Source organism: Jatropha curcas, chromosome 2 (genome assembly GCF_041381405.1).
Source record: "Jatropha curcas cultivar XTBG-Jc1 chromosome 2, XTBG_Jcur_1.0, whole genome shotgun sequence".
NCBI lineage: Eukaryota > Viridiplantae > Streptophyta > Magnoliopsida > Malpighiales > Euphorbiaceae > Jatropha > Jatropha curcas.
In genome coordinates this window covers 5,753,085-5,779,409 of record NC_143152.1, presented here as the reverse complement: position 1 = coordinate 5,779,409, position 26,325 = coordinate 5,753,085, and the positions used below count along the sequence as shown (strand labels likewise).

Here is a 26,325-nt window from a genome sequence, read left to right as displayed (position 1 = left end):
TTTCACTACTAAAGATATCAGTTTGCGTCGTTTAAATGTGCGTTTAATTCCAAATGCTGATCAACTTGTTGAAGCACTTCAATGTGCCACCATAACCAGAACTGAGATTGCCTTTTCAGTCAATAAATTTTTGCCAATTTCTTCATTTCGCAACTACTAATTGTTGGCAGGCTTTAAAAATGCTACTGTATTGTTTAAATGACACCTTATATAAGTGACTCCTACATGAAAATTCAGTTTCTCCACGATAAAAGGATTGTACAACTTCACTTGAAATGTACAAGAAACTCTCAAATCATTTGTTTATTAAAGCATTGCATCCAAATGTCAAGTTGAAGCTTTCATTTCCTGATTCAATTTTTCTGGCTATGGGTGGATGGAATTAATTTGCAGGTGATCACATTCCAATGGTAATAACTCTATTAGTAATTCCATTTGGAGTGAGTAAATATAGCCTAATCAAATAATCCAAGCGAAGTATTTCAGAACAGTACTGTATCAGCTAACTTTGCCGAACAACCCAAAACCTTATTAATGAATAATGATGAAGAACTTCATCAATTCTCTGGTTCACATAATTTGCTGAATCAAGCTGAAAAGTATTTCAGAACAGTCTGATTGAACAATGGGGATCTGAATAATCAAGGGTTTGAAAGAAAGTCAGTACTTCGAATATTTTTTCAAAAATTATTCTATATTAGAATCAACATGATAATTTGTACATGACAATGGAGAAGTGCTCAATGGAATTGAAGAATTACAACAGACTTCCAATCTACCCAGAAATTGCTCCTCGCTAGTCTTTAATAGAGCATGCAGTGGAAAATACACACCTTGCTCTACACAAGATTGGTGTCTTGGCTTAATCCTATTTTCTAAACTAAATGAAAAGTATTGAGGAAACTCTTTCAACTCCTTCAAATCTCTCCCCATTTCCACCACAAAATAATTCAATTTGGGCTCAATATTCTCTTTTATACTGTAATTGAACAATGGAGGAAACCTTCTAAACATGGCCTTAGCATCTCTGAAAATAAATCCCATTTTCTCAAAATATTCAATTCTTGGTAATAATTTGTCCTCCACACTACAAGAAAGTAGATATGTATGCTTGTTTACCTCTTCTATGCCAATGCTTTGGAGGAAATATAAGGTCGGACGCAGCCGGTGTTTGACGCTGGAGACCAGCAATCTGGGCCTTCGATTGATTACTCGCTTGATGTCGGAGCCGTTAACGCGGGCTTCTCGGAGAAGGAAAGTGAAGATAGCGAGGATAGTTGATGCATTGGAGGCGAGGATTTCAGGACACATAGAAACAATCCGGCGGAATTCGACGGCGGTGAAGTTCACAGAAGTAAATAAATCAACAATCGATTTTATGTCCGCAAGCGAGGCGGAGAGGATGAGCTGACAGTGGTGGTCGACGAGAGAGAATATGTCGAGGCCAATTGAATCGAGGTAGAGCATTTTCTCTTGAAAATCGGCATTGGAAGCCGTCGACGGGGACGGCGGAGACGGCGGCGTCGGCGGAGAAGGAGAAGGATTATTAATAGGTGCAGGAACCGGAGGCATTTCTGTTGATTTGGGAGGCTTAGGAGGGAGGGAAACTGTGTTTGTTTTGGAGGAAAGGGAGGGAAAGTGAAGAGTTCGTGAGCAAGAAAATGAGGGAAAATCATGGCGAGGAGAAGGAAAATTGTGCGTTTTAGGATAAGTAAATGAGGATTTGTGGTTGGAGAGAAAATGGAGTTGCTTTTGCATTGTTACATGGCGGATTGGGGTTCTGCCTTGTGAAGTTGTGAGAGAGAAGAAATGGTACTATTATTTTTTTATTTATAATTTTCAATTATATAAAAAGAAAAAAATGAAAGAAAGTTGTGACTTGTTGGGGGTAAGGATAAGGCTTCAAGATTACGATTTGAGGATGGTGAGCGAATGCTATCTGATTCTAAGGCCTAATGTTTTATGGGTTGGGCCCACTAATTTTGATATAAAGCCCAATCCATTAAAGACCTAACTCTCTGGAGGAGGATATTATCTTCACCTACAATTTCTCCACCTTAGACTTTGAATTGTGACAGTGTAATAATAACCAGTGAAGAGAGAGATTTGATACAGAGAGCTTTGAAGTTGAAGAAATGGCTTGCTCCGCTACTTCAACCACCGGACTCATCTCCTCAATCGCCGCCACTACCAAATCTATGGCTTCTCCTATCTGTAAATCCTCTCAAAACCTAACTCTCCCCAAATCCTTCTTCGGCCACCGCAAGCCGCTCCAATCCCGCGCCCCACGATCCATATCAATGGCTCGTGGCTCTCATTCGGGGAAGAGTTTTATTGTAAAGGCCAGTGTGAGTGTTTCTTTTTAGATTCGTTGTTTTTAAAGTCAAAAATTGGTTGATTAGAGTATTAACGTGTCACATATAGCGATAATTATATTTCATAATACAACTCTGTAATGTAGTTTCTTTTTCGTTTTTGTATCTCTTTGTGCAGGGTGAAGCTCCGCTGGTCGGAAATACAGCACCTGATTTTGAGGCGGAGGCTGTTTTTGACCAGGAGTTCATTAAGGTAAGTGTAATGAGGCGAATAAGTGAAGTGTTAGTTTGGCTATGAATTGTTTCTGCAACTATCAAACTAATGTTAAATAAATAATACTGAGATGTTCTATTACATGTTCATTTGTAAAAATGTCTTGAATCTGGAGAAATTTGGGTTTACATATACAAATTTCTATAGTTAGTCATTCTTCCATGGTTTGGAGGGGGTCGCAGCTATGTGACTGCAGACAGCAACTAGTTGTTGCTAAAAATGTTGAATGATAGGACTCTATGTTAATTCTTTCCAGAGGGCTCCAGTTTGATGGGACTGTAACTGGATTATGGTCTTTTAGTAATTTATTTTAGGTTGTCAATTGTTAATTTGTTAGGGAAGATGACTTTGCAGTCCACCTTGTAGATGATATTATATTTAAGCTACATTGTGAAAATTGTTATGAGAAGATAGATTGTATTCTTATAACCTCATGGATGCTACTCTGTGTTGTGTGTAACATATTTCTATTCTACTTTGACTGATTTGTTGGTGTTTCAGGTTAAACTTTCAGAATATATTGGGAAGAAATATGTGATTCTCTTCTTCTATCCGTTGGACTTCACATTTGTTTGCCCCACAGGTCTGTTGGACACAAATAAAAATTTTACAAATTTAGGTTACAGTGGATGCTCAATGCTGATTATTATACTCTCATTATAACCCTCTTGTGTGCAGAGATCACTGCTTTCAGTGACCGTTATGGTGAGTTTGAGAAGCTAAACACTGAAATATTGGGTGTTTCAGTTGACAGTGTGGTAAGTTTCTTATCATGAAGAAAAACCATAGACTTCCTTTATTTTATCTTGCAATGATAATGATTTTATATTTAGTTTTAGTTTTATCTAATGCACTGCTGCTTGTGGCATGTATACTCATTGAGATTATGGCTTTAGAAAATCTCCTTGATAATGGTGGATTGTGGATTTGTTTGTATGGCGATATTTATTTTTCTCTATCTTTAAATGATCCCAGACAATCTCATTTAGAATATTGTTTTAAACCAAGTAGATCGTCTATGCTTTTTCATGTGATAGAATTTAAATGGGCATTAGCTGCCAATGAAAATTTTTTTGTAAATTTTTCATATTTTTTTTACCCACTTAACCTTGCCTTGAGTACCTTATCCATTTTTTTGGTTGATGTGAGAATAGAGAGGTGTCAAATCCAATTTGGTATTTAACTCCGTAGATTTTGCCTGTAAAAAATATTCCTTTATAACTAGAGTTAGTTGAGGTTGCATTCTTACCATTGCTGAATACTGTTATTTTAGGTTTTTGTCTTTCTTTAGTAATGCCATGCATTGCGTAATTACAATTTTAACTAGGTGTTGTAGAATGCTTTGCAGAGCTTCTTATGCTTTTAGGTTAAAATCTAATATTACTCGCTTGTTGATCCTGATCGCTTATGCTACTCTATCTGTAGTTCTCCCACCTTGCATGGGTTCAAACTGATAGGAAGTCAGGTGGTCTTGGAGATTTGAACTATCCCTTGATATCTGATGTCACCAAGTCAATTTCAAAATCTTACGGTGTGCTAATCCCTGATCAGGTATAAATATATCCATATTTGTCTAATCTTGTTCTTAATAGCATAATGGTTTTTGTTTATTTTCCTTTCTATCTTTTCCTTGTTTAGTTCATTTGATAAATTTGCAAGGACACATGCGTGCACGTGCCCACACACAAAATGTGCTTTTCATGCATTAACAGTCTTATTGTTTGATACTTTTGTTTTGCACTATCCAATTATGTAGCCTGTGCATGTTGTCCTCTCCGGCAATATTGTTAAGTCGAGCCAGAATGCTGTTCTAGTTAATGTGTTGGATCCATGTTCTCATATTTTATCACAGCTGTCCCTTTACTGCTATGGAGTTTATAACACCTCTTTTCATGCTTCTCTTTTGTGACATTTGGTATTATGTCAGGGAATCGCTTTGAGAGGACTTTTCATTATTGACAAGGAAGGAGTCATCCAACACTCCACCATTAACAATCTTGCTATTGGGCGTAGTGTTGATGAGACATTGAGAACACTCCAGGTGATTGTGATAAAAAAACACATGATAAATATTATCTAAAATTGAAAGATATTATTGACAAAGCTTGACTCAGTTTGTAGAACTTTAGAAATGCTATTTAGGATACAACTGGTTATGATCTAATACATTCTTGTTCGTTGCTTTTGCGTTTGCATCAGGCACTGCAATATGTGCAAGAAAATCCAGATGAGGTTTGCCCAGCAGGGTGGAAGCCTGGTGAGAAGTCGATGAAGCCAGACCCAAAGCTGAGCAAGGAGTACTTTGCGGCAATATAGAGGGGTTAGCAATAAATTCCAAATTTTCCAATCAATTTCAGATAGGAGATGTAAATTTTTTTTCCATTTTCATGTAATTTTTGTTAAAGAGCTTTGATGAGCAGTTTCCGGAATAAGTGCTTTGCAGAGAACTCGACTTGGTTGTTTTTGTCAATTAATTAATGCAGCAAACAAAATGGCTTCACTTTGTTTCTTATTTATTACGTGCTTGTATGAAACATAATCCAGCTAATATTGAAAGTCTATATACAATCGAATGATGTTTTCTTGGGGGGCAACTTTTGGTTTGTTAAAATTAAAGGGCAAAAAAGGAATTCACCTTTGACACACAAGTAAGTACAAACTCGGGGCCTAAATGTATAAATTTACCTGTGCTTTTTATTATGAAAAATTATGTAGTATTCTAAAATTTTATTTTGATCCAATGGATGCTTTAAATAATCCGACTTTAAATTAATTAAATACTTAGTCGATACTAAAATGTGAAAATCATTATTTTAAAAATCGTATTAACTGTATATTTAAATTGCTTGTTGCTAGCATGGATTATTGTATAATCTTACCAATTGTAAAATAGGTCCTTAAAAAATTTAGTGTGTTTTACCAAAAGTACATGGCGAATTGGCTTCTGCCCCCTTTTTCTTAATTTGCTATATAATTTAGTGAAATTTTTTACTTTTTACTTTGCCCTTTTAATTTTTCAAAATTTTTTTGAGCACCTAACATCAAATCTTGGTTATCACTATAAATTTATGTTTTTGGTGTATAAACTTGAGATAATGGTTTGATGTTGAGAATGACTTTACTTTCATATGCAGTGTTAAATTTAAAAAATCGCTATATTCAAGATGAATTTTCTTTAATTAAAAAAATATCGTATAACACATTAATAAATTATAACTCAGCTTGATTCAAGTAGACGTTGATGTGCAAAACAATTAGATTTTTTTTTTTTTTTTTTTTTTGAAAATTGAAAACCAATTAGATTCTTGTTTACAAGAAAAGTAATTATTTTTATGCCTTTAATCTCATTTTTAATTTTTAATTAACAGTACCTAAGGTGAGATAGGAGATTCAAAGGCTTGAAGAAGACTCCATTTCTTTTAATGAGACACGTCAGTGTTTCCTTCCGGCAACAAATAAAAAAATTGACCCACCAACAAGCGAACATTACGATTACGATTACGATTAAAAATTCGATGAGTATCAAAATAATCTACACCCCATAAACCTGGAGGTTTAGGAGTTTAATAGAGTAGTAGATTATATCCCAAATCTAAGTTTAATCAAACAAAATCAAGAGCATTGGATTTGCTGACCAGATATTTGTTTGACAAGCTAACAATCTTGATGGATTACAGTAATCAATTAGTAAACAAACCAAAATTAAACTCTATTAACAACAAAGCATGTGACTCACGTGTGAACACCACCTTCAGCTTAATATTCCCTAATTCATCTAAATTTAACATTTCTTTTTTTTTTTTTTCAATTAGGTGACACTTTTAGAAAAAATCAAAAAAACATTAATTATTTTATTTTAAATTTTACTTTATTTAGATAATTGTACTAAATTTTGTCTCAATTAAATGAATATTAATTAAAAGTTGATTTAGTCAATTATTTTTATTTTTCTCTAATAATTAAATAATTTTTTATTTCTTGTGAAAAGTCAAAAACCCTGAAATTTAAGGGAACAAAGGGAATAAGTAATTATAAAATGGTGGTTAATTATATAATAATCTTCCCAGAAAAATGGAATATTGTATGCGTACTGTGTTTGTTGAAGGTTGCAATAATTTACCCAAAGTTCGTTTCCATGTGTTATGCGCGAAACACTTTCAACCAATAATAGGCAACCACGTATTCATGATTACTATATGTTATAGTTATTATTTATCAATTAGTCTCAAAGTTGACTTTCCTTTTTCACTTCTTTTATACTATATTCTTGTTGAATTTTTTTTAAAATAAAATACTCTCTCCCTCTTCGTTTTACTTATTTATTATTTTTTTATACTTTAAAGTATTTATAAGATTTTTAAATTTATATACGTAAATAATTATTTTTCTCATAATAATTTTTATGATCATTCATTAAATGAAAATTTTTTATTAATATCTTAATGAAGGGTAAAAAATGGTAAAATAATTTTTATGACTAAATTTTTAATATGCGTGTTTTATCAAATAATGCAAATAAAATAGGAAGAAGAGCGTAATATTTATCGTTTACTTTTCTACCTTTGTTTTAATATATATTTTTAATTTTTGAACGTGAAATGGTTAATTAATATATTAATTGTTTACTATATTTGCATTTTTTTTAAAGTCATTTGATTAATTTAAGTTAAAATCCATAAATTATTTGATTTGGATTAATTACATGTTTACCTTGTGGACAATTTAAATTAAACAGCTAAAAAATAATTTTAATAATTAACTCAGATAAAGACAAATACAACAAATCACGGTCTAGTAATAAATATATGTATATCTTGACAATGACAATAAATTCTGATTTGAATAATTTTTCTCCGTAAAAAAAAAAAAACCAAGATAAAGATAAAGATAAAAAATTATTTTGAAGACACAAAAGAAGACTCTACCTACAACAACTTTAAAGCCAATCTTTTCAAGTCTTTTTTTTTTTTTTTCCTTTAAATTTCCAAACATTTTCCATGCATGATTTTTTAATGTAATTTTCAATAAAATGCTCTACCCACTATTGCTTTATTTTTCCAGTATATTTAATTTCTTTCACTATATTCTAATTCTTTAGAATGTAAAACTATGGTAAGAAATTTGTAACTAATTTCTTGAATCGTTTGATTTGAGTCAAAGCATGCATTCGATACAATTGTTATGCTTCAAGTATTTAGTACGTTGGGAGTCTTTTTTCAAGAGAAACATTAGGTATTTAAAAAAAAAATTACTTTTTTCTCTCTTTACATCAATGGATTGTAAAAAAAAAAAAAATTTCCATTTGGCAACAAAGACAAGGGATAGAAAATTCTCAAGCTTCTCTATCAAAACGCAGAAACCAGACCATGCAATTTTCTTTTTTAGCAAAGTGACATAACAAGTCATGGACGGAGGAATTTAATTATAATAAGACAGTACTCTGTCTTTCAACTCTTATGTTTGATAAAAACATAATTTAATATAATTAAAGACACTAACTTAAACATTATACTAAAAATATTATTAATTACATTGCATTGTAGCTTATTAAACACAGCCTGGTCGGTTCGATTGAGCATTCACAGATCAATTGAGCAAAGAGTAAAACTTCACTCTAATTCTTCTGTCGTTTTTCCCAAAACATACAAGCCAATTAATAAACAGCAATTAAAAAAAATGCAAAGAAATGCTTAATTGTTGCATTATAGTTTGACCAAGTCTAACAAGAACAAACAAGACAGACAGCTTCCAGGAAAGATCTTCATCTTCCAATGTGTATATTTAATTAAATAAATAAATAAGAAGAAGAAGAAGAAGAAGAAGAAAGAATATTTATATATTTTAGTCACCCATATGACCACTCAAAAGGAATAGACAATTTTGACTTTACAAACTCCTCCTGCCCTCTAATTAAATGTTTTTGGATTAACAAAACAAATTAGCATAAAAGGCTTTGAATTTAATTTAACTGATTCCTTCCTTCTTTCTCAGTTTCCACAAAAAGGGCAAGTTAAGAGCACCTTTTCTTTTCTTTTCTTTTCCTTTCCTTCCCCCTCAAACATTGTATACGTCTGACTGAGACACATTTGAGACATTTTACTAGCTCTGTTCCCACCCCCACAAAGACAAAAAAGAAATACCTTCCTGTGCTCCGACTACTACGGTATTCTATACCGTATATGTATATATTATATAAACAAAAAGGTATATACTGACTAGCCAAAAGTAGAAAACCCCCTTCAAAATCACCACTCTTTGCTACTATGTAGCTACTCCTGATCCAGGCACATAATTTAGTCTATCAACTTCCTCCCACACCAGCTTCGATGTTAATTCATCATATTCCGGTTCGTATTCCTGTTGCATACAAAAAAAAAACTAAAAAGTTAATATTTCTTATTCAAATACTAATTTTTTTTCTTTCTGAAATATCGAGAGCTCGTTAAAGCCGATTTTCATTGCATAATAACACTCGATTATTAAGCTATAAGTTGATTACGCAATGCCTTAAAAGTTTATTTTTATAAAGAAATGGGAAAACATGGGAATAGAGGCATCTACATATATTTTGAAAAGAAAAAATTGTTTACCTCAAGTTGCCTGACCAATTGTTTGGCAGTTGGTGCCGAAACAATAATACGACGTGCAGTTGGCGATATGAAGCCTTCATCAACGGCCTTATCAATGAAAGACAATAACGAGTTATAGAACCCATCGACATTCAGTAGACCCACCTGCAAAAAAGTTGTTAAAAAAAATTAAAATAAAGGTTAATCATTGCTTAAACTACAACATCAAAGTCTCAACATCTAGAATTCCAGATAAACAACTAGTAAAGTAACTCACCTAACAAGCACCTCCTTTTGACCAGAGATTTTTGCATTTTTTTTTTATGTCTACTTTAGAATTTTTCTCTCCCATTCCAAAGGAGATATATGATTTAAATAAATAAATTAATTCAAATCATGAACCATGATTATGATTGGAAAAGCATATCTTAAGTTATCTTTCCATGTGAATACCACATGATTTGATTCTTTGAAGCTTCTAGCTTAATTATCTAACAAGATTGATTGATGAAATTTATTGACCAAGAGAAAAAAAAAAAAAGGGGAACATCTAGATATTTTTCATTTAAGTACATGAAACACTAATATGTACTCAAGAAACACAACACATCAAACATGTTTCATTTAGCTTTAGAGACCAGCTACAAATATTTTAATTGACGTGTGAACTTTGTACATTTGTTCTAATTTCAGACCAAATAACGACATCATGTCTATGCAACAATTGGAGTCTATCATAAATGTTTTTCTGTAAGAGGGTTTGAAAATAGCATTTAAAATTCAGTTGTACGAGCCCATTACAATACAATTGGTTGTTCAAAGTATCAAACCCATATATTTATTGTCTTTGATTCCCTTAATCAGATAGTTTCTTTTTCTTTCTTTTTTTTTTTAAAAAAAAAAATAGTAAGTGGGTTGCGGGGAACATATTGGCCATAGTTGTTACTTAGGATTCTCTCTACCACACTCAAAGCCCTTTTCTTTATTTTTACAACTTCTTCTAAATTTATTTTATACTAGTTCTCTTATTCCTATAATTAAGATCTTAATTACTTTCTCCTATAAAATAGGAAACCTACCTTTAAAGCATTGATTGTTGACTTCTCATGAGTTTCTTGTTCTGATTTTAAGAACCCTAAAATGACAATCATTGTCCCTTTGGTACAATCATTAACATATGATTTTAGAAGAAAATTAGTTAGTTATATCAATATTAGTACTTCTATCAGAAAGGTTTTTGTAAGGTATTAAATTTTAATAAACCAAAACCGAAAAACATAATGTGTTCCAACATGTCTCTCTCTCAATTGAAATTTGTTATTTGCCGTTTTTGACATTTGATTTTTCGTCATTATTTTTCGTATATAACTCAATTTTTATCGCAAATTTTTCATTTTTGGTCAAAAGAAGCTGGCATGTAGATAACACTTCAAAACCTAAACACAACAAATAGAAAAATGGAGCAAGAGGAACAAATGTCTTACAGGTTTTCGATGAATGCCAAGCTGAGCCCATGTAATGACTTCAAGCAATTCTTCAAGAGTGCCATAGCCCCCTGTAATTATAAAGGTAACATGTGATGATTATAATATATAATTACTTGTCAATTACCGATAATCATGATTTATGGATCATATCTAAGACCCGACAAAGAGAAATTTATGAAAGAAATTCAAAACCCTTACCAGGAAGAGCAATGAAGGCATCAGCTTGACGTGCCATCTCAGCTTTTCTTTGATGCATATCAGAGACGGCTCTCACTTCTCCAACAGTCTGACCGATTATCTGCAACCATATTATCTTATGTTACTAATTAATCACTAAGTTAATTTAATAATTTTCTAAAAAACAAATCAATAAAACAAATTCCCACAAATTATTTTAACAATTTATCCTGTAAACAAAGAATCAAATGGGCTTATTACATTATTATTGTCCTCAAAGCAAAATAAATGCAGCAATAGGCATACAGTTATCTATCACAAAAAGTAATCTCCCTTTCTATGGAAAGGCAGTTACACCCTAGTAAAGATTAATTATCGCACGCTATAATATTAAAAGGGCACAAAAAAATTCCCACTTTACTACTACTGTATCAACTCACCTCTCTAGGCATTAGTGTCCTTGGAATAACCCTGCAAAAGAATCAAAAACTATAAGTAAAGGCCATTTACTTGAAGTAATAAGAAAGAGAAATAGAAAAAGAAAGCACTGATATAAAAAATTTGACAAAGGGTAAGAGGGTCTTTTTACTCTTGTAAGATAAAGCGTCTAGTGGTGATCCTTTTAAACTATTCATGAACACGACCTTTTTTTTTTTTCTTTTTAATTCGGAAAGAAAGAAAGAAGAAAAGTACTCTAGTCTCTAATCACTGCCCTAAAGGTTACATACTTTTCTAACAAAGCTTTTCAGCTTCCTTTTTTCTTAACAGGAAGACACGGTATTGGACTGACATTGCAAGGACCAAAACAGATTTTGCTTTACCCAGACTACTAAAAGACTACCTTCCTCAACATTAACTATCAAACACTTATAGATAAGTATACTGTACTGTGCAGCATAGACCATGTTCCTGAAAAAATGATCATTAAGGTAGGGTACCTGTCCAGACTCCCTATAAACGCTAATTCATCATCAACATAGAAGGGTCATGTTCTTTTTCTTTTGGTTAATTAAGTTTGGATTGAAACTCACAATCTCAAGACTTGTAAGTAACTCCAAAGCCAATTTATCACTAATATATAAGGGGGTTAACAATTGGATTAGAACACGAAATTTTACCATCTAAAAAACATTTCATTTTATTACTATTGATCAGTTAGAGCTAATTAGTATCAACTTTTTAAAGCAAGGAATTAAAAAGAAAAACTGCAGAATTCACTTATTGCTGCAAGGTCCCATGATGTTTGCCATTAAGCAGGTTGGAGAAATGAAAAGAGAAAACTCCATTTTCATAGAAAATTGGGAAACTTGCGTTGGTTCAGACAAGTGAGAAAGAAAATAATAATAATGAATACAAACAACCCATTTCAAACTCCCTTGAGAGAAGGTAACCATCATGAGAAAAAATGATGCTTGTCTTTTGAAACAAACCAATCCTTTTCTCTTCTTTCTTTTCTTAATAATATTATTACTTGACATTCCAAGATAAAGACCAAATAAGAAAAAGAAAATAGGGAGTGAGAGAGAGAAAGAGACTAACCCTAGAACATGGCGCCCACCATCATGAACTGCTTGAGAAACAAGACCCATCAATCCCACGCTCCCACCTCCATAGACCAAATCAATCCTTCTGTCCACCTTGAAAATTCATCGAAAACCAAACCCCATTAACAAGTGTCACGAATTCCAATCATCAACACCAACACAACAAAAATTACTGTTATGAGTTACATGACAACGACAGTAATAATAAGCTGCAAGTCCCCCTTATACTGACTGAAATAAGCAAACCTCCATAAACAAAAATTATGGAGCTTTGGTCCTTTATAAGTGCAAGAACATGCTTATAAGAAGTCATGATACCAAGATCGCACGTTTGGTTCCCCAGAAACAAGCAAGCAATTTTTTAATCTTGTTGTGAAGAAATTTTTTTTTAATGGGTTTTAAAATGGGTGTTATTATATGTTTTAATGGAAATTTTTAAAATGGGTTTTATTATATGTTTTAATTAAAATTGGAGAAAAAACAAAGGATCATGCAAGAAGTCTGCTCAACTGACAGGCAGGTTACAGCTAGCATCCTTTCATGCCAAACATAAACCCTAAAACCTTCTTCTCTCTCCCCCTTAATAGCATAATTAACCCAAAAACAATCATAAGCCCACGTTCAGACCTTGTTTGTTGCAACTTGCAAATCACTTCAGAATTGAAATCAAATAATTAAAATAACTAATTTGACAAAACAACAAACACTTTATGATCAATGGCAGAAAATTAGAGAAGAAAAATGAAAACAGAATTTCATTGCACTACCCATTTGAAGAAACCTCACATTAAATCTTAAAAAAATCCCCAAAACATAAAACTGGGAACTGAAAAATCTGCATTAATAATGGATCCGAAATTTAAAAAAAATAAAAAATAAAAATTGGGTATTGGTTTCTAAAACCCAGAAACAGAAAGAAAAATGAGAAAACACAAATGGGTTTAAATTAGGATTTTTCGTTTGTGCTTTTCGAAATGAATGACTTAAATATATATAAAGGTAGATAATACATGTATATGTATATGTATATTGTTACCAGTTCCTTGCCCAACTCAACAGCAGCATCTTGGTAGCTAGCTTTCTTGCCTGAACTGCTACCGCAAAAGACACAAATTCTCTTAAACCTTGACTTGGTCTCTTCCATATTTCCTTTTCTTTCCCTGTTGCTTTCTTTGTTTTTCTGTATTGAAATGATGGGTCTCCGAGAACAAATAGGATAGGAGAGGGTTGGGAATGAGAACGAAGTGAGTATTTCTTTAAATATAGAAAAATCCCTCAAACTAGCAATGACGCCTTGCACAAGCAATAGGCTTTTTGTTATTTACATTCTTATTTTAGAATTAAAAAATTAGTTTTATTTTTTTTTATTTATTTTGTATAGAGAGACAAAAGGTTGATATAAATGAATGATTGGATGGTAGTTTTTATACTTATAAAAAATTGATAAAATCCCAGTGGCAATAATAAATTTACAGAAATGGAGCTTGTATATTGTGCTTCGCAGTATGCTAAATAAACGATGAGTGTGTCCCACGTGGCAGAGTGCTTGAAATCATAAATCACGGGATGGGATCAATAATTTTTCCATTGCCACGTGAACGCGAGTCAACTTGTTTAAAGGTACTATAAAATCTCTGAGGTGCAGTTTACTTGGATGTATGCGAAACAGTGGATAGTTTCTCAGTGGTCATTACATATTCCAGCTATCCAATTTCAACTCTCTGTTTATTATTTTATTATTCAAAATAAATCCGTGCCTTGAATAAAATTTTGAAATAATGCTACATCGTATAATTTACTCAAAAATCTTTTTATTCTAATTTTACAGTAAAGATTAAAAGTCTAATTCAATTAAATATAAAATAAATAATTTTTAATGTAATTAACAAAAATATTTAATTATTAATTAATTAAAATATTATAATTTTTATTTTATTTTATTTTTGAAAGAAGTTTGGATTTTTTTGATTATTAATTATAAAAGTGGAGTAATACTTAGAGAAAAATTAATTTATGAAGGGATTGTATGTCAAGTTTAAATTAGAAAAGAAAAACTTTCTAATTGGAACAAATAAAAGCAATTACTATTATTATTTATTTTATTAATTTTAATATTAATTTATGATCTGTTCAGTTTCATATATATATATAATTAAATTACATCCCTATCACAAATTCACAATCAAGTCCACGTATTTACTTACATATAAATTTTATATTTTTTTAATATTTTATTCAGTTCTTTTATCTTATTATAAAGCATGCAGCTCACGTGTAAACCCTCAGTTTTTAGTTAGGCCTACAATTTGAAAGTTTAAAAGACATTTTAAAAATTTTTAATCATTTTGCATTAATAATAATTTTAATTTGATTTTGAAATAAATTGATCTCCTTTTAGTCAGTGTACAAAGTATTTATGCGTCATTATTTGTTATGATATTTTAAAATTAAAATATAATTTCAATTGTTTAATTTAATAAGTTAACAATAAAATGCTTATTTATAAATTAAAGCACAATTATTTTTAGAATTTGGACATATGAAATTAAACTATAATGCATGAGAAAATTTTAGATTATCTATTCATAAATTTGAATTTATATTTTATTTATGACGATTTTTTAGCCCGTATCTTTATTTTATTAAAAAAAAAAAGATCAGTAGTCTCATTATCATGATTTGGTAGTCCTTTTTTTCTTGCTTTCTCATGTAACTAAAAAAAAAAAAAAAAAATTAGAATCATGATTAACACCAATGACATATAATCACATAGTACTAAATTTAAAAAAAATGACACTTTAAACAATTCTATTAAACCCCGCACCTAATTTTAAATTTTGATTTTCTTTTTAGAAAAATTAAAAAAACTATTTCACTAATCTGTCTATATATCAGTATAATTATGAAAGCAAAAAAATAATAATAATAAAACTTCAAAAGCTGAGCTACACTGTCCTATCTCGGTATTTCATTTTTTTTTATTCATTAATCATTTTTAACTACTTAATTTTATTTTTAATTATTTATTTTCCCTTCTCAATCGGCACTCCTCTATCTAAGTATTTCCTTTTTTTATAGATTATTTATTTATTAATTATTTATTTTCATTTTATCAAGAATTTATAAACCTTTATCCTTTTAGATTATATTATCCATAATCTATGCTTTATTTTAAAGTTTTTTTATTAATAATAACTATATTTTTCAAATCGAACCTTTTATCAATTATCATTAATCTTTATGTCAACGTCAACAAAATGAAAGTTTAAATTTCTACTGTGACATTCATCTCTTTAATAGGAAATAAAAACAAAAAAAGAAAAACTTCAAGAAGCTAGGTTGGCACTCTCCTTTTTATTTTCTCCTTTTTTTTTTTTTTTGCAGATTTTCTATTTATTAATCACTTATAACTGATTATTTTTATTTTTAATTATTTATTTTTTCCTTGTCGGTTGGCACTATTTTATTTCAACATTTTCTTTTTTATCTTTTTTACATATTTTCTTAGTTATTAATTATGTTTAACTACTTATTTTTATTTTTAATTATTTTTTCTTTATCATGGATTTAAATGAACTTATAATTCATTTATGTATCAAATTAAATATAATACCATGTTTAACTTTTATAGTCATATGTTTTGAAATTTATCCAAGTGAAATAAATAAATAAATAAGTGAAATATAATTAAATCCGTGGAAAAATATAATTTTAGAAAATGTTTCTAAATGTTTTTTGGAAAAGAAGATTTTTGTTATGGACGTAGATTACAAAGCAAAGGAATTGCTGTTGATGCATTGGCAAGCGGGTGTGTGTTTCTATTGTAATCATTACCCCTTTCCTTGATTTGTGCCTCTTTGATTGATTGACGTCTTTCTTTCTTTCTTCCTTTTCTTTTTTCTTTCATTTTTCGATGCATTATTTCGTAGCAATCCGTCATAATTTTCATGGATAAAATCACTGTATTACTTACTAAATCTCACTGTATTATTTTCATGGAGTATAAATTTTAGTTTTCTTTTTCTTTTTATTGACAGTCGCCATATTTAATTTCCGGATTTTTGATCGATTGTTGTTATATTTAATTTTTAGATTTTCTGGTTTAATTTCCAAATTTTCATATTTAATTTCTATATTTAGTTTATAGATTCTATGTTTAATTTCTAGATTTTTGATTGAATTTGTAGATTTTTCATATTTATTTTCTATATTTATTTTTCAAATTTTTTAATTTAATTTCTTGAATTTTTTTATTGAATTTACAGATTTTCATATTTTTGGATTACCGGTTTAGTGCTCGAATGAAACGACAGTGTTTTGTTGCTTGCTTATTAGTGGCAAATGGTAGACGTGCTTAATTTGCATGCCTTGTTTCTTTTGTTGGAATTTGTGCCATGTCATCCAAAAATTACAAGTCGGAGGGCGGAACGAGAGATACGTAAATCGGATTATTCAACTCTAAAATTTTTAAATCACATTCTCTCTTTCAATAAACTTGTTGTAATGATTTAAACATAAATAAAAAATTGTTATTAGTTGTACTTTGTTTTACTTATTAATATAACAAATGCTTTAAATTTTCTTTTCAAAAAATTTTTTTTTAAAGATGCGACCTTCGTTTTAATAGTAACATTTAATATTTTCACACGGATAAAAAAAAACAATTGATTTCTAAAAATATATGGCATAATGTCTAAATTGCCCGACTTAAATTAAAAGCTCTCGATTTTCTTTTAATTCACTAGAAGCTTTTATGAGGTAAAATAACACTGTGGGCTATACAATATGAAATAGTTTAAAAGCTCCTATTTAATTTTGCTACAAAACAATTAATAAATATGGATAAAATTGAAAAAAATATACCCTCAAAATTCTAAATAAGCGTTTAAAATGGAATAAGGAAAAATGTTCATTTATTACTATTAAAGTGAAATGGATAGAGTAGTTTAAAATATTTTTTCCAACTTATAATTTATTTTGCATATGATGAAAGTGTATACTTAAAACAAATGATTCATATCGTTGGCTCAAATTATTTTGAGATTAAAGTTGTTTTTAAAGAAGCGATTGAATTTAGTTGTTGTTATTGCTGCTTAATTTTTTTATTACAGTATTTAAGAAGTAATTTAATCCGATCAAAAAATTGTAGTTTTTATCTTTATTATTATCTTTTATTTTGTTATATTTTATTTTTTATTTTTCATTTTAATATTTAAAATTCAAGCGTCAGAAACCAATAAAATTTATGTTATGCATATAAATTTTCCAAAAAATTCCTAATTTATATAAGGATGATAAGAAAAAAAAGCTTGTGTATTGTTAAGTTTTCCCTGATATTCTTTTATAATTGCAATTAGAATAAAATTTAAGAATCACTTGCATATCTAAAAAATAAAATTAGAAGCAGGTGATATTAAAATAATCAATTTTATTATTTAATTAAAGTAATTCGTTAAGGGCTTTTTCTGGGGCCCAAAGCGACATCTAAGCCTACAATAGTGGCCTCTTTCTTCCAGAAAGGCCATAAAGTTCCCTAAGAGCAAAACTTCTATTCAACTACGGCTTCTATTCACTTTGCCGACATATAGACACAGTTCCTTACCGAATGCCACGTTTTAAATCTCAATAGCCAATTCCTTTTGAACCGTCCGATCGTTATCTACTAAATCTGAAGTGCGTGGACCCCGATAGAAAAGATTACTAGTGGACACACGTGCAACCAGCCGCCGGCAAAATAACCGACGTGACCTGAGAAAGTGACAAGATGATTAGATGAGAGACATATAGAAGAAGGTGTGTCTGAATTATTAAAATGAAATGACGTGTCGGCCCGTAGTTGTGTCTGTCAGGTAAGGTAAATACTGCATTGATGGATGCTATAGAGATCTTCAATATCTTTGGAACTAATCGCCACCTAGAACTACAACTACAACATCCCTCGACGGTTAGGTCGCTTCAACTTTCAATTACTTAACTATTTTCCAAGATACTCATTTTGTTATGTTTCATTCGTTAAAGAAGATTTTCTGTATTTTCTTTTCACATTTAGGAAAAATAGAAAATTAATCAATAAAAACTAAATTATTCTTTCACTAAAACTATTACTTTATAGAAAAATATATATTTTTTTTAATTTTATTAAAACTAATAGAAGTGAGAGAACAAAAAATAAAAATAAAAACCTTTTTAATATAAATTTTAAAATATTTTAATTTATTGGAAGTCTCAATAAGCCGAGCTACACAAACTAGGTAGCTCTTCTATTGGCTTATTAAATTAGTTAAAATTTATATAATTGAAAGAATTCGAACTTAATATCTCTATTCTTGACATGTACAATCAAATTATATAAATTTTTATTACATATTTGTAATTATACAACCAAATGATATAAATTTTTCTCATTTCTATTTAATTACGTTGTTTATTACTAAGTTTTATTTCATGTATGAAATTTAACCATAGATTTATTATAGCATATTATAAATTTAGTCAAATAAATCTTGGGACCAATCCATTTTTTGAATTTGGTCAACTATTTTTTATCAAACCAATTGGTCATTAGAATTCCTAATACGATATACTAAGTACTAACTAACCTTATAATTTATTTTCATTCAAAAAACAGACTAATTACTTCAGAAAATTAAGATTTGGTTTTCACGAGAGGAAAAATGTATTTTTTTGAAGATCTTCTTATTATTATTAATTTAACTTTGATTAGAATTATACTCCAAAATCATAGACGATTTTCTAGAAGACCTTTTTTTTTTTTTTTTTAATATTTGGTTTATGTCCAAAGAAGGGTGTGTTTGTGTCTTTTGTTTGTTTGTTTTGAAATGGGAAGGGATTATTTTTTTTTTTTTTTTTTAGTGTAGGAAAAACGTGCATTAGGGCAAAATGGACAGCCAAATCTTAACATTAGATATTCACAATATCGAAAGATCCATTTATGTATTGATCTTACATCATCTAATCCTTCGTTGAAGGATATGATCTCCGAGAATCACTTGAAACATGATAGCGTATCACATGCTCATATGCATATGTTCTAGAGATACTTAGGGTCCAAATACGTAAATTTATTCCCGAACCTTGTAATTTTATTTTTGTAGCACCCCAAATTAATTTTGTGAATAATCTATCATGCATTTGAAATTGTAAATTTATTATGGCAATATACACGTTTCCATGCTAACAACGATGGTTCTAAGGATTTGGGCTTTTATATTCAAAATATTAACTTGTTGTGTAGTTAACGGAATTTTTAGAACAATAATTTTTACATTTTTCAACTATCCAATATGTGTTTAATTGATGTAATTAATACTTAATAAAATAATTCTACAAGTTAAAGTACTCGATAAAATTTTATAAATTGAAGTGTTTTAATAGGTCAAAATAAAATTTAAAGGTGCTATGAAATTTAAAAAAAAAAAAATTAAGGATGTATATATGTATTCGGCTGATACTATAGTTATGCTCTAGTTTAAACATACTTCTTAACTAGGCATCGATTCGATCCGAGATCTTGGAATTGGATGGAAGTGCGACGGGTTTTCATGGTATCTGAATCTCAAAAATCCATTTAGAATATGTTTTGGTATTTGATTAAATGGGTTTGAGACAATTACATGTATCAAATTAATTGCCCATCACGAGTTTAAATTGGGTATGATTTTGCGGATATCCTCTACCCATCAAAATTCATTATATAATTTGTTAATATAAGTTCTTATTGGGCTAAAATTAAAATAAATTAAATCCAAGCTCAAAGCTCCAAACCTTAATATTATCAAATATTAAAAAAATTAATTACTTAAATAAAATATTAAGCAACTATAATTTATTTTCATCTCCATCTTTTAAGTCTCAACCAACATCAACTATAATGGACTTGGTGGTACTGCACATATAGGCAGAGTGGATTTTCGTGAATATCCTACCCACCCTAATTCATTTAAATCAAGTTTGAATATTAATTAAATGGGAATAGAGCGAGGGTGATTATTAAAGTTTTACATGATGGGTATTTCAAAAGAAATTTTAAATGGATTTGGAACCGACTCGCGTAGTGTGAAAAGTGCAAATTTTACAGGTGTCCATCTAAGTTCCATCCATTTTCTTAACACAATTTACGAACTATACACTTCAAAGCCCATTTTACTTAACAGATAGAAAAATTATTTATAAAAAATGTAAGGGAGAAGCATCGAAATAATTATTTGTCTATATTCAAATTGTTGGGCTTAAACTTGTCAATATTCCATCATTATCAAAATAACTAAAATTAATTAATTACGTACTGCAATATTTATATATCATTTACATTTTGCATAGAGGTTTTACATGCTTATGGATTATATCCATGAAAAGAATATTCAACTGCTTTTAAACAGGAGATAACTATAAATAACTAAATTAGATTAATCTCATATGGAAAAAAGAAGACAAAAAAGTTCTTTTAATAATAATAATAATAGTAATAAAGAATTATTTGTTCATATATTTGATTAATGAAAAATAAAAAAAATCATACTTTGATTGCTCATAATGAATGAGATTTTTTATTTTAATTCAAGCAATGAATAGTGTTAACTTGGAAATCATATAACTTAGATTAAAAGATTTAAGTATTAACAAATTTCTTTTACTTTTTAATACCTGAGGGGAATATTCTTGAAAATGAAATTTCTTTTAACAAAAAAAAAAAAAAAGAATTTATGATTTAATAATACTAAACTAGATAGTTAATTATAGAAATTAGTAAAAGAAAGTCCAAATCCAAGTAAAAGCTATTCTTTGAAATTGCCTTTATAAATCATTAAATATTTGCTTCTATTTTTAATTAAAAATTGGTAAAGAAAAGAGTTATTTATATATATGGTACAAATATATGTGCTAGTGAAGTATTTTTTCAATTAATAAAAGTTTTTTTTTTCTTAGTTTTATCTTTTAGGGTTTAACACTGCAATAACGCAATTAAAAAAAAAAACTATTTATCAATTAATTCTGGTTACGTTTTTCCTTTTGAATGTAAAGTGTGGACTTACAAATTGTGGGTCTGAGCCCAAGTCTTTAAAGCAGGCCAAGCCCATTGGGATACACAATAAAAGAGTCCAAGACCAAGTGGTGCCTGTTTGCTAAAAAGTCCAGAATTCTAACAAGTGCTTTGTGGATTTAAGGTCAATCCTCTCATAATCGTGAGATAAAGTTGAGCAAGAAAAGGAAGAGCTAGAAGCCAGGGAGATGGAGCTCTGAGACCTATACCTTTCTGAAGATGAAAGAGAGAACGCAACCAAGCATTGTTGGTCCTTCTATTTGTCATATATATATCTGCTTAATGACAAAAGTTGGGCGTTGCTTGCTTCCCATTCAGAGAGTGACAGGGAAGAAAGAAAACAAATTTTGCTGCTTTCATCTTCACAAGCTCTTTGTCGTGTCACTTTCCAATTTTTAAAACAGGAGGGGAAAAAATCATAGAGAAGAAGTAAAACTGAAGGGAAACCCACATAGAAGGTTCAGTGGTTTTACGTGGAGAGTCATGAAACGTTATTTGACTTATTATTTCACAACGTTACAAAACAAGCTTCACTAGACATTTCCCTCTAAGGTAACTGCCTAAAATCCGAAATATCAAGATACAAGATCTAACTCTGCTAAACCAGAGTCCTGTGCTTTCCCTAATTCAAGAACAAAACCTACTTTTTGTGCCATTAATTATTTCTCATCTTATTATTTGATATTTCACAAAGTGAAATGACTTCAATCTCTTAGTTATCAATATTAACTATTGGCACCGATCACTTTGGTAAATAAATTTTACTACTCGTTTAATCTCTTTTCCAACACAATTTGATTAAGAATAATTTATTCGTTTGGAAGCAGCCAAAGTTGATCTGTAGTCGTATCATTATGCGCCACGTCATGTACATGAGCCAGTAAATTGCCACGAAAATGCTTTTTCAACGGCTAAAAAGGGTTTCCTGCGAGGTCAATTCGGTACCTTTCGGATTTGGAGCTTTCATAAATCTGCACCAGTTTTCATCCTAAACTGCAACAATGCCACGCATTTTGCTTAGCTACTACAGCTAGCTGGATTTGGATTTTTCTTTTCTTTTTACATTTTAAGAATAATTCTCTGTTGGGTGCTTTTCACCTTTTTGTTTTTCTTTTTTCTTTGGTTTGCCTTTTAAAGGAATTAGGTGCTGTGTGGGGTTTAGTGTCCATTAGAAAATGCTTTAATTTTTTCTTATCACTATATCGTTGAAACAACTGTGATTGAATGGATTCAAATTCAAAATCTTTCACTTTTCACTTCTCACATAAGTGAAAAGATTGATCAGACCACCATCTTATTGTGATAGCACATAAATATAGTTAAAGACTCAGAATTACATCTTAAAATAAAACTTTTTGAAATTAATTTCATGCCTCAGTTTAAATTGAAAAAAAAAACATGGAATTAGGACAACGAGTGAAGTTTAGAGATTTTTGCACTCTAATATTAGTTAATCAATTTTAAATTTATTTGTAATAACTTTTTCAATAATTTTAATAAAAAAAGTTGTTGATTTTCACGTATATTTTTCAAATTTAAGGACATTTTTCATTTATTTTTATTGTACTATACTACTATGTACCAAAAGTCTTTGGTCTTGCTCATGGAGAAAGAAGCAACCATTCATCAGATTATTAATATATCTATGATTATAAAATAGATTTACCTTCCACGTTATTAATATAATTTTAAGCTTAGATTATAAGGAGCTAAAGATTTTTTTTTCCTTACTAATTATTTTTTTTATCAATTATTATTATTTTTTAAATTGGTGTTAATAGTACAATCACTAAATCTAAGTCGAGGACTTGTTAATTAAGAGTTGGGCTTCTTGGTAAATGAGTTTGTTCCAATTTATATACCTTCGTTGCAAAATTTAAGTAATTTTTGGGTAATTATTCTTTCCCAACGTATAAGATATTTTAAGTATTTTAAAAAGTAAAAAATAATATATTTTTAATGTTAATCTCTATATATATTAGATACAATAATTATCGTCATAATAATAATTTCATCAAATACTCTTAATTTTGTTATAATTTAGGAGAATTAAATATTTCTTCTTTAATATATGTGCAAAAATCATAAATGATGTATATTTTGAAACAGATGAAGGATTTAGTTAATGATATCTGCGTGTTGCTAAAAAAACGAAAAAAGACTAAATTTTTGTTATTTAGTCTGACATTTTATTCTACTGTTACTTAATTCTTGCATTTTGACTAAATAATTAGATTGGCTCTAATTTTTAAAGTTGTTAAACTATTTAGTCCTTACATCGAAAGTGACATTTTTGCTGGTAAACAGGAAATTATATAATAATGTCGTGTTAAATGTAGGGGACTAAATATAGTAATATTATATTAAATGTGAATTACTAAATAGCCAAATATCATAGTCTGTATAAAGGGAAAATGAATAATTTGTGGACAGAAAGACCTCACAATAATATTAGAGACTTTTATAATAATTTATGTCAAGAGTAGGGATGAAATAATAATATCAATTACCAAGTAATAATTTATTTGATTTATTTAAACTAAAATTGTATGTGCAATAGGGAACGGAGTTGTAAAATAAATATTCTAAAATTTATTTTAACTTTTAATTATATTTAAAATATAAATATTTTTAATGCAATAAATTTCTTTATCAGTAATTATATAATTTTTACTATTTTAAACTTCATTTAAATAAATAAATGTTTAAGTTTCAAAATTTTTATTTATTTATTAAAATTAAGGAACTTTTAAAATTTTAAACTATGAAATAGAATTCAACGTTATAAAATAAAAAATGTTTGATTAAAAAAATAGAATGGAATGTGATACACTTAAAAAAAATTATGATAAATATTATAATTATTGCAGTGAGCGTAGATCGAACACACGGCCTTCAGATCTTCAGTCTGACGCTCTCCCAACTGAGCTATCCCCGCGAATTGAGAACAAAGATGAAAATAGGCTATTTTATAACTTTACAGTAATTTACTTTACCAGCGACTGAAAAGAAGAAAGTCAATTATATCTCCCAAATGGAACATATTCTCCACCTTACCGTTACTTTGGTTTCTTCCTCTATAAGACTACACAACAGAAGCTACAAAACTACAAAAAAACACCCACTGGTTTGCTTCTTCCATCCATGGCTGCAATTCTTTTTCTTCTCTTTCTCTTCTTCATTTTCCCTTTTACATCACCAACCACAATAACAATCCCCCTTTCTTCTTCAACAAAGCATCCATCTTCCTCAGATCCATCGAAAATCCTCAACAATTTAGCTTCACTTTCTCTCTCCAGGGCTCACCATCTCAAATCGCCTAAAACCAAATTTTCTCTCATCAAAACCCCTCTATACTCTCGTAGCTATGGCGGGTATTCAATGTCTTTGAGTTTCGGTACACCGCCGCAAAAAGTTCAATTTATCATGGACACAGGTAGTAGTCTCGTTTGGTTTCCTTGTACCTCTCGTTATCTCTGTGCAGACTGTAATTTTCCAAATACTGATATAACGAAACTAGATAAATTTATACCTAAACTTTCTTCTTCTTCAAAACTTGTGGGTTGCAAGAATCCGAAATGTGCATGGATTTTTGGATCCAATGTTCAGTCCCAATGTCTTCACTGCGACCCGAATAGTCAAAACTGTACTGATCAAGCTTGTCCTCCTTATGTAGTTCAGTACGGCTTAGGCTCTACGGCTGGTCGTTTACTTGTAGAGTCTCTTGATTTCCCTAATAAAACGGTAACCGATTTTGTAGTCGGTTGCTCTCTTCTCTCTACCCGTCAACCTGAAGGAATTGCCGGGTTTGGTCGGGCCCCCGAATCTCTCCCTTTACAATTGGGTCTTAAAAAATTCTCTTATTGTTTAATATCTCGCCAGTTTGATGACACTCCGGTGAGTAGTGACCTTATTTTGGATATGGGTCCGATTTCCGGCGAGACTCAAGGCGTTAGTTACACACCGTTCTTAAAAAATCCGGTCGGGTCGAACGTAGCATTCCAAGAATATTACTATGTAATGCTAAGGAAAATTATCGTCGGCGACCGGCATGTTAAAGTTCCGTACAGTTTCTTGGTTCCGGGATCTGACGGTAATGGAGGGACTATAGTGGATTCCGGCGCAACTTTTACGTTCATGGAAGGCCTGGTTTTTGATTTAGTAGCTAAAGAGTTTGAAAAGCAAATGGGTAATTATTCAGTAGCAACTGACGTTCAAAAACTGACCGGTTTAAGGCCGTGTTTCAATATTTCTGGCGAGAACTCGGTTCTTGTACCGGAATTGATTTTCCACTTTAAAGGTGGTGCTAAAATGCAACTGCCTTTGTCTAATTATTTTGCTTTTGTTGATCTGGATGTTGTCTGTTTAACAATTGTGAGCGATAATGGGGCTACTCAGGGCGGTCGTAGCGGCGGTGGTCCGGCGATAATCTTGGGGAATTTTCAACAGCAGAATTTTTATATAGAGTATGATTTGGAGAATGATAGATTTGGATTCAAGAAACAGAGTTGTGCATGAGCTGGTTCATTTTGTCCATACACTAAATAATTGAATAAGTCACATTGTATTGGACATTATTATAATTTTAGAGGCTTAATACATTGCATTGACAAAGAGGAATAATTGAAAAATGGGATGGTGGCGGTGGCGGTGGCGGTGGCTGTTGCGGTTGCGGTGGATGGTGGAGAAAATTGTGGGTGTAGTAGTGAGGATTTGGCATGTGAGTGGAGATTGCAAGGATACGGTGAAGGGGGCAAAATATTATCTACCTTTCTTTATAATCATTATTAGAAAAAGTCGACAAAAGTAATTTATAATTGTAGGTTTTTTAATTTTTAGGCAAAGAGAGGATCTTCCTCATCATTGTTATTTATTATTTTAAGATACAACTTTTTGAA

The 26,325-nt window shown here is 30.2% G+C and overlaps 4 protein-coding genes and 1 non-coding gene across 6 annotated transcripts; 2 read left to right on the top strand and 3 right to left on the bottom strand.

Moving 5' to 3' along the window:
* Positions 1-406: 406 nt before the first annotated feature.
* On the bottom strand, positions 407-1,827 carry EMB3114 (Mitochondrial transcription termination factor family protein). 2 transcript variants are annotated; one of them, XM_012218957.4, is made up of 2 exons: positions 1,120-1,827; positions 407-633 (listed from the first exon to the last, which is right to left on the bottom strand). In XM_012218957.4, exons 1-2 carry the CDS (start codon positions 1,756-1,758, stop codon positions 571-573), a joined length of 702 nt encoding a protein of 233 aa, XP_012074347.1. In that variant the 5' UTR covers positions 1,759-1,827; the 3' UTR covers positions 407-570. The 2 variants fall into 2 exon arrangements, with proteins under 2 accessions (XP_012074347.1, XP_089574269.1); XM_089718143.1 differs by lacking the exon at positions 407-633 and having other exon boundaries at positions 651-1,827.
* A 207-nt stretch (positions 1,828-2,034) lies between these two features.
* LOC105635833 (2-Cys peroxiredoxin BAS1, chloroplastic) lies at positions 2,035-5,101 on the top strand. The gene is made up of 7 exons (XM_012218955.4): positions 2,035-2,348; positions 2,494-2,568; positions 3,091-3,172; positions 3,268-3,347; positions 4,015-4,140; positions 4,517-4,630; positions 4,789-5,101. Exons 1-7 carry the CDS (start codon positions 2,136-2,138, stop codon positions 4,903-4,905), a joined length of 807 nt encoding a protein of 268 aa, XP_012074345.1. The 5' UTR covers positions 2,035-2,135; the 3' UTR covers positions 4,906-5,101.
* A 3,299-nt stretch (positions 5,102-8,400) lies between these two features.
* Positions 8,401-13,666, bottom strand: LOC105635832 (cytokinin riboside 5'-monophosphate phosphoribohydrolase LOG7). The gene is made up of 7 exons (XM_089718495.1): positions 13,403-13,666; positions 12,362-12,459; positions 11,263-11,293; positions 10,844-10,943; positions 10,643-10,713; positions 9,180-9,323; positions 8,401-8,946 (listed from the first exon to the last, which is right to left on the bottom strand). The coding sequence occupies exons 1-7, from the start codon at positions 13,508-13,510 to the stop codon at positions 8,851-8,853; spliced, it is 648 nt and encodes a 215-aa protein (XP_089574621.1). The 5' UTR covers positions 13,511-13,666; the 3' UTR covers positions 8,401-8,850.
* A 10,626-nt stretch (positions 13,667-24,292) lies between these two features.
* TRNAF-GAA (transfer RNA phenylalanine (anticodon GAA)) lies at positions 24,293-24,365 on the bottom strand. Its single transcript has one exon. It is a non-coding gene; the product is annotated as a tRNA-Phe (tRNA).
* A 123-nt stretch (positions 24,366-24,488) lies between these two features.
* On the top strand, positions 24,489-26,325 carry LOC105635831 (Eukaryotic aspartyl protease family protein). The gene has a single exon (XM_012218953.4). The coding sequence runs from the start codon at positions 24,572-24,574 to the stop codon at positions 25,943-25,945; it is 1,374 nt and encodes a 457-aa protein (XP_012074343.1). The 5' UTR covers positions 24,489-24,571; the 3' UTR covers positions 25,946-26,325.